Source organism: Propithecus coquereli, unplaced genomic scaffold (genome assembly GCF_000956105.1).
Source record: "Propithecus coquereli isolate 6110/MARCELLA unplaced genomic scaffold, Pcoq_1.0 Scaffold490, whole genome shotgun sequence".
Taxonomy (NCBI): domain Eukaryota; kingdom Metazoa; phylum Chordata; class Mammalia; order Primates; family Indriidae; genus Propithecus; species Propithecus coquereli.
Window position 1 is genome coordinate 521,375 of NW_012150730.1, and position 8,491 is coordinate 529,865.

The following is an 8,491-nucleotide window of genomic DNA, read 5'->3' on the forward strand; positions in this document are numbered from 1 at the left end:
GACCAGGGATTTCCACATGTGCCCTCCCTCTTCAAGACCCACCTCAGATGGGGCCGGCCTATCACCCTCCCCACAGGATCGGGGCGCCAGAAGAACCAAGTGCCAGTCATACATGCAGCCGCCGCAGCCCTCCAGACCGGGAGCCCGGGGTGGCAAAGTGGGTTGTCCAGTCTCTGCCCAGGAGAGCCTGGGGCCAGCATGGGAGCTGCCCAAGGACCAGCACGCTAAGCCCGGACACCCACAGCCCACTTATGAGGGTGAGGCACACACTCGTCCAGGAGCACACAGCTTCACCATCTAGGCCCCAGCCAACAGTCCTTTATTACAGAGTGGGGGTCCGGAGGCCCAGCTCCGTTCTGTGATGGGTCCACCTGAGCCTCCCCAGGCGCCCCTGAGGGAGCTCTAGATGGGGGTAGGGAGCCAGGGACCTCGCCCAGCCTAACACTGGGGCAGGGGAACGGCCCCAGGCCCCACCCCTGTCCCAGGGGGGAAGGAATCCTGGGCCAGGCTCCAAGGGTCTGAGCACCCGGTTCAGGCTGGAAGTGGTTCAGTTCTCAGAGGTGGTCCGGTCCCTGACCAGCCCCAGCCTGGCATCACCTGGAGGGTCTAAGTACGCAGTGGAGAGGAATAAGGTGGACCGGGCCCTAGTCAGGAGAAACGGGTGAGGAGAGAGGGAGGGCCTGCTCAGAGAGAGTGTGGCGGGCGTGGCCGACTGCGAGCTAGTGTGGTCGCTCCCCCCGTGGCCTAGGCCGGGCCCAGGACCGCAATCAGGGTGCAGGGTGTGAGGACAGGTGGCGCTCCAGCAGCGCACGGTGCGAGAAGACCTTGCCGCAGGCGGGGCAGGGCGAGCGCTCGGGCCGGTGCGTGCGCATGTGCACGTTGAGCGAGCTCTTCTGTGTGAAGCGCTTGGCGCAGACGGCGCACTGGAAGGCGCGCACGCCGGTGTGCGTGACCATATGCTTGAGCAGGTAGTCGCGCAGCGAGAAGGATCGCCAGCACACGGCGCACTGGTGCGGCTTCTCCCCTGCGGACGACAGGGCGGGCCGCGAACACACGTCAGATCTGCAGCTCCCCACCCACTCGGTGCCTGTACCTGGCAGGGGCTCCCCTCCCCTCCCGAATCATCACCCCGGGGATCCCTTACCTGTCAGGAAACCCTCCCCTCACTCTGGGACCTCCTTACCCAGCAGGGACAACCCCTCCACTCCCGGACCACCCCTCACATGGGGACTTTCCTGTCCAACGGGGACCCTCACACACGCCTAGATACCTCTCTCCCACCCCTGCCTGGCAGGGACACCCCTTTTTGTCATTCTGGGATACCACTGCCTGGCGGGTCGCCCTAAATCCAACAGGTACCTTCCAGAAGGGAACGCTGCTCGTCTGGAACATCTGTTGCCCATCTAGACTGGCCATTCATTTTCCCCTCCTCCAGGGACCCTCCCCCTCAACCCCTACCGCACCTGGCAGAGGGAGACACTACGGCCCAGCCTCCACTCCCCCCACGCCCACAGAGCCTTCAGAACTGTCAGATCGCCAGTCATGATTCTGGGGACAGTCTGACAAGGCCTAGTACCTTTTCACAGGGAGAAACCCGGCCACATGTCCAGAACCCCTGCCCGCTGGCCACTATAATGTCCCTGGAATGACAGAGCTGAGCCGGCTGCCCTCCTCACCCTGGGTTGGAGGAGGAGAGGCAGGCTGTGTCTGCCTCTAGAGTCACCAGGTGTTAACAAAACAGCTATCTCAGTGGCAGAAGTCACACACTTCTTGCACAGCCAACACTACCTTGGCGCCTCTGGCAGCTTCCTACTGGCTGATTACTCAGCTCCCCTTATTCCCAGGCCCCTGGCTTCTCCCCATCCTCCCCAAGGCAGCCAGAAGGAGATTTTAAGCTGTGACATCTCAGTCATTCCTTAGCTTAGAACAACGATGGCTTCCCCCCACTCACAGTCAAACCCCAAGTTCCTGCCCCTGCAGACACCCCCCCACACACACACTCACTCCCCATGTGGCCTTCCAGCCAAATTTTTGCTTTACCAGACAATGCCCAGCAGGCCTCTGCTTTCCGTATCCCTGCCTTCCATCTCAGCCTCCAGGGAGCACCCCACCCTCCCTGTGGCACACCACCACCTCAGGCCTTCTCTCCACACCCTCCCACTCTTTACCTACCCCCTCCCCCAGCTCTGCGGAGCTGCCTCTCGGACACACACAGGGTCTGAGGGAGCCTCCTTACAGCCTTCGGGGCCCTTTCCCCTCTGCAGGTGTGGGGTCCCCACACTGCAGCCATGTCCTCCTCCTGCCCCAGTCTCAAGGGCTCCTGAGGCCTTCATCCAGCAGCCTCTCCGCCAGCTTCGCACGCCCTAGGCTAGCTAACCCTCCCTTACTGCCAGCCCATAACCAGACTGCTGGCATCCAGAGAGATGCAGCAGGCTGCCCAGAGCGCGGCTCCCCAACCTGGCTAGGACACCCCTTCCAAGGCTCCACTGCCGGGGGGCTCCTGCTCCCCAACCCAGCCTCAGGACCCCTGTTCCGTCAGAGACCCATGTCAATCAATCAATCAATCAATCAATAAAAGGAAGAGAGGATCCCTATTCCATAGAAGCCAGCTCCTGGGGGGCGGGGGGTGTGTCAAACAAACAAACAAACAAACAAACAAAAAAAGCCAGCTCCTGCTGGCCACTTGGGCGGGTTCCTCTCCCCCACATGCCTTGCACTTGGGGCAGAGGCTTACTTTCCAGGCCTCCTGGAGTTACCAAAAAGCAACGGAAACGGCAATGCCCTGCACACAATGTCCAATTCCCCCTTGGGTTTGAATCTCCAGTGAGGGGGGTTGTTCCCTCTCCTCTCCCGCCCTGGCTCACCGGAATGTATGAACATGTGCTTGGTGTAGTTTTTCCGAGAGCTGAAGGTCTTTCGGCAGTGGCTGCACTCGTAGGCCGGCGGCTCCGCGCCTGGGGCACGCGCAGGAGCCCCTAAGGAGGCCGTCGCAGGAGCCACAGAAGGGGCCGGAGCCTCCCCCAGCTGAGAGGCGGGGGCTGCATCCGGCTGGAGTGTGGGGTAGAAGGCAGGTGGGGGTGCAGGCGCTGGCCCCGACGGTGCGGGAGGCGTTGGTGCGGGAGGCCCCGGAGCGCCCAGGTGAAAGGGGAAAAGCGCGACGGGCGGCCCTGGGGTCTTCACGCCTGGTGGGCGCGGTCCGGCCAGGATGCAGTCGGGCGGGACAGGGGTCTCGGCAGTACAGCCTTCAGCCGCAGCGCCGTCCTCCTCGTGCCAAGCGGACACGTAGCTATCTGGGAACACGTCCTCGGCCGCCGTAGCTCCGGGAAGGAAGTCCCTGCCGGCACCGCCGCCGTAGTCAGCAAGGCCGGTGGGCGCAGGCGGCTCCTTGCACGCGCTGTCAGAGGCGGCAGTGAGGAAGCCGGCAGCGCAGTCTGGGAAGGAAGGGGGCGCCTGGCCCTCGCCAGGGCCGCTGCCTTCGCCGTCCTCGCCGTCGGTCTCATCATCAGTCTCCTCGTCCTCGTCGTCACCTCGGTCGTCAGGGGCCTCGGGCAGTGCGGGATCGGCGTCAGACCCCTCGGCCTTGGTGGGCGCGGCGGGCGCAGGCAGCTGCAGACGCGCAGGCTGGCGCTGCTTGCGGCTGTGCGCCGTGCCAGCGTGCCCCGGGGGACGCGCGGCTAGCAAGTGGCGCAAGCGGTGCCGCAGCTGTGCGGGCGCGAGTGGCGGCGGCACGGGCGCAGGCAGGGGAGCTGGCGCGGAGGTGCCGGGGGCGCGAGCTCGCGCGATAATCTGCGTGCACTCGTCGATAACCGTCTGGATGCGAAGCACAGACGCAGCCGTGAGCACCTGCAGCGCTTCGCCCTGCGCCACCACTAGAGAGCCGCTGTACAGGAATTCGACGAGCTGGCGCACAGTCTGTGCGGGCACCACCGGAGGCACGCGGATCTCAGAGTGACCGAGCAGCAGCTTGTCCTGAAAGAAGGGCGAGCCGGCGGCCAGCACACAGCGGTGTGCCCGCAGCGAAGCCTCGCGGATGCGCACAGTCACGTCGCAGAAGTGCCCGCCCAGCCTCTGCCCGTTGAGGGTCTCGAGAAGCGAGCGAGAGAAGTTCTGCAGGTGTATGTGGTGCACCGCCTCTGCCGCCGCCATCTGCATGAAACGAGGAGGGCGGGAGCGGTCGGCCGAGGATCTCCCTCTGCCCCAGTGTCCCTGTCCCCTCACCCCTTATCACAGGGCGGGGCCCAAGGGTGCACCACACCCCCGGCCTCACCGACCCCATCCGTCCCCAGCAGCTCTTTACAGTCCCATTCCCAACACAGGACACACCAGCGCTCCCGCCTCCACTTTACCCCCAGGTCCTCTGCAGCGTCCTCCACCTCCGCAGACCCCAGCACACCCCTAGGAGAGGGTTGGCGATATTGAAGGTATGCCCCTCTCCCAGCCTTGCTCACTGCCTCAGGAAAGCTTCAGGGCTTGGCCTCCCCTATCTTGGCTCACCCACCTCTCCCCCAACTGCAATAACCTTAAGCCTCCCCATCTCCCTCTCCAAGGGGGCAGCCCTGTGTAGAAGAGGCCAGGGACAACACCCGCCCCCCCATCCAAACTAGCTAACCTGCCTCACCCAGAGCAGACCTCGCTCTCCAACCAGGTAACTTCGATTCCCCCACCCCACCTCTTTGGTTTCCCTTCACCACGCCCCCCCAATCTAAGGTCCCATGCATATCCGGGACTGCTGCCTCAGAACTAGGTTACATTAACTAGTATACACAGAGGTTTTTGCAGGGGGTGGGGTGGCACGACCTGCCTCCTGGACAGAGATATTTGGGATATGCCTGGTCAGAGAGGACCGAAGGTTGGGGATCACCATGGCAGGTGCTCCATGGGAGACAAGTACATGGTCCCTGGCCAGACCCCAGCCCAGGGGGCAAGGATGTGCCTCCTGCAGCCCTGGCTCCTTGCAATCTCGATGGGGCCTATGGGGCCCAGGGTGTGGGCGTGGCACAGAGGGGGGGAGTGTGTGGATATGAGCATGGGTGTGTGACTGGATGGGCGCAGGTGAAGCAGCAGCAGCCAGGAGAGCAGCATGGCTGAGCAATCAGGATGCTTCTTATGAACCTGTGGCTGCCTGATCCCGCGCACGGCCCACCCACAGGCACCAGAAAGGGAAGGGGGTAGTCCCAGGGGGCTCTGGGGATCTGAGAAGCTCTGCTACTATACCCATCAAGCCAGGTGACCCCGCAGTCATTCAGCCTCTGTTTCCCCTTCTATCAAACAAGGGATGGGATACTCGCTCATCCCAAACGCAGATTCTGGCACCACACCTCCAGTCTAAGAGAGAAGAATCCGGGCACAGGATGCACCCTGACATCCATATACTCTCCACCAGCCTGCCTCTCCCTTGGGGTCACACAGCCCCAGAGTGGGGCGCGCTTAATTCTGCCCCTACACCCTCGGGGTCTATTGGCGTCTCAGACTCAACGCTTCTGGCTCCTTATGCCCAAACCGCCTTCCTTTTGCTCCAGTAAGACCCCCTCCCTTTCTTGCATGCACCACAGATAACCCCTCAGACCCCTTTGCACACCTCCACTGTCCTGGTTGCTGCTGTCTTGGTCTGATGAGGTAACCTCCTTGCTGGTCCTCTCTGCGTCCCCCTCCTCCCGTTCTATTCCCCACGCGGCAGCCAGAGGGAGCCTGATCAGTCCTAACATCGGGACACACACCACCCTGCCCCCGCTCAGAGTACTCTATGGTGATGCATTCATTGCAATTCCTAAAATAAGACAAGCCTTTGCACGTGCAAAAGCTTTACCTCTGCCAGCAGCACTGTTCCCCATCTTTATTCACCTAACATCTGAAGGACTTCAAATCTGTGTCTGGGCGATGGAGAAGGAAACCTGTGCATCAACCCGCAGGGCTTGAACTCTTCCTTTTCCGACCCGCCCCCACCTTGCTCCCTGGCGGGCTCCGATTCCTCAGTCCAGATGCAGCAGGGCCTTCTTGGATGCCTCAGAACAAAGGACCACCTTCAAGACCTGACACCCAGGCCCACCCTCCGGGGTCTGGCGCCGCATACTCGCCGCCACGCCTTCGCCCACGCCGTGGACTTTGCTCTGAGCCCCGTCTCCCGTACTCTGCGCCATTGCTCGCGTCCTGCCCTGAGTCCAGAGCACCCTCTCTGATCTGCTACGGCTGCACCCGCTCCACTCCAGCCAACCTAGGTTTCCCGCCTCCGCACCCTCGTCCGCACTGCGCCCCGATCCTGCAGCGCCCTCTCGCGTTCGTAGCGCGCTCTTCAGCGTAGCGCGGGCGCCCCTCCTCTGGCACGCCCCGGCCTCCCCGCGGGCCCTGCGGCAGGGGGATGCCCGCCCGACCCCACCTCCGGCTCCTCCTCAGGCACCAGGCCGGGCCGTGGCCGCCTCCTGCTCACCAACGCCAAGGCCGCACTTCCGGGCCGCGACGCCAGCGGAACCGAAGCCCTGCGCCGCGTCCGCACAGGGGGAAACCCTAGGCCGTAGCACGTTTCCCGTATTTTTACGACGATCAGGTGCCGCAGTCGTCGGCAGGCCACACCTCTGACTCTTCTCAGCGTCGGAACCAAAGTCGCAGAAGCTGGGGCTGCCGCGGCGCTAGGAACCAATGGACCAGAGCACACTTCCGGCGTGGCCCTGGAGACTAGGGCGGGGGCGGGGCCTGCTGTAATTCCGCGCGCGCGCAGTAATGGAGGTTGGGAAGACAGTGCCAGCCCAAACCTCCCAACCTGGCCCGTTTATTTATTATTGTTTAATTTATTTATTTGTTTGTATTTTTTATTTTGTTTTTTTCTTTCTTACTTTACTTTCTTACTTACTTTTTTAGAGACGGGGTCTCGCTCTGTTGCCCATGCTGGAGTGCTTTGGTGCAATCATAGCTCACCGCAGTCTCCAACTGCTGGACTCCAGCGATCCTCGGGCACCAGCCTCCGGAGTAGCTGGTACCATAGGCACGTGCCACCACACCTGGCTGCTTTGAACCCCACTGTGACCCGGGGAAGCGCCCTTCTTCCTATAACATGCGTAGACGCATAAGTAGGTCTCGCCCCTGGCCTGTTGGACCCCAGCCCCGCGTGAGGCGCAGGTGACATACACCTGTAGCTTCCCCCAGGACCTCTGGCTGTGGGTGGGATAGGGAGTGGACCCCACTGTGGTGCTGGCTCCCACCTTCCACCCCTGAGCCTGGGTCCCACCCACAAGATGGAGGCAGCCTTGCCCAATGCCCCCACCCCTCAGACCACCAGGCCACCTACCCTGGGCAAGGACTGGACAAATAATGAGTGGATATTGCGCTGAATCCCTCCTGTGCACCACAGCCTGGGCCAGAGGTCAGAAAAGAAAGGGAATGTGGGGATGAGATGAGGTGGTAATCAAGCCAGAAACCAAAGACCAGAAGACCGGAGGGGAAAGAATCTGTGGGAAGAGCTGTCCAGGCAGAGGGAACAGCCTTGATCTGCGAAAGCCCTGAAATGGGGCTGGCTGTCCAAGGCACCCATGAACCTTGCCCACGAGGTGGTGGGCTGGCTTTGCTTTGTGCTCCACTCTTGTGGGTAGCCCCTTGGCCACTTTGTGGGGGCAGGCACCGCTGGGGCTGGAGAGAGGTAAAAGGGCCTGGACCTCAAGGTCAGAAGATCACAGGGCCTCAGTGGACTCTATACCTTATACAGCAGTTATGGAGTCCAGCATGAGGCTCTCAGCCTCCAGGAGGGAGACAGGGTCAGGATGCCTGTCCCTCACTCAGGGCAGCTGCTGGGTGGCTGTATTGTAGATGTGGTATTTGGAGGTCAGGGAGGGGCAAGTATATGCCAGGTGGGGAACCTCATTAAAACACAAGTCCAATGGCCTGCCTTCATTGTCTCTGTTCAGACTCTGAGCCCCACACCATGATGGGCTGGCCTATTGGGTCCGTTCCCATCAACCTTGACAACCTCCTCTCCTCCTCTCTCTGTGGCTGCATATTCCTCTTCAGCCTCATAGGCCCCTTGCTGTACCCAATTTGAGGCTGACCTGTGCAGTTCCCTCTGGCTGTAGAACCCTATCACATAGCTAAGATGCCACCACCTCCCCCAGGGCCCTCCCTGACCTCAAGGCTCCCCCTCATCTTCTGTTGCAGGGTCTGTGAGGGTATGGGTTCATCTGTGTCCTTCATCTTGGCACCTGCTGCTACAATACAGACAGGAACAGACAGCCACTTCACCTTGCCCTGGGCCTCCACTGATCCTGACCCTGTGGGATTGTGGGATTCTGGAACGTTGCAAGTTAATCTGATATGAGGGGGACAAAATTCTGAAAATGTTCCCTGCCCCAAGATTCTGTGTCCAAATCCAAAATATATCACCTGTGCATAGTTACACTACATGGTGAAGGGGGCTTTGCAGATGTAATTAAGGTTGTTATTAGCTGACCTTAAAATAGATGATTCTGGGGCCGGGCGCGGTGGCTCACGCCTGTAATCCTAGCTCTCT

The 8,491-nt window shown here is 61.4% G+C and overlaps 1 protein-coding gene across 1 annotated transcript; it reads right to left on the reverse strand.

Annotated features, from left to right (window-relative positions):
* Positions 1–571: 571 nt before the first annotated feature.
* Positions 572–4,146, reverse strand: ZBTB45 (zinc finger and BTB domain containing 45). The gene is made up of 2 exons (XM_012655893.1): positions 2,865–4,146; positions 572–1,024 (listed from the first exon to the last, which is right to left on the reverse strand). The coding sequence occupies exons 1-2, from the start codon at positions 4,144–4,146 to the stop codon at positions 768–770; spliced, it is 1,539 nt and encodes a 512-aa protein (XP_012511347.1). The 3' UTR covers positions 572–767.
* Between the last annotated feature and the right edge of the window lie 4,345 nt (positions 4,147–8,491).

Excerpts from the sequence above, each read along its gene's own strand:
- ZBTB45 (XM_012655893.1), bottom strand. The coding sequence starts at position 4,146 with ATGGCGGCGGCAGAGGCGGTGCACCACATACACCTGCAGAACTTCTCT. Across the intron at positions 1,025-2,864 it reads GCACATGTTCATACATTCCG|GGGAGAAGCCGCACCAGTGC; the intron begins GTGAGCCAGGGC and ends TGTCGTCCGCAG.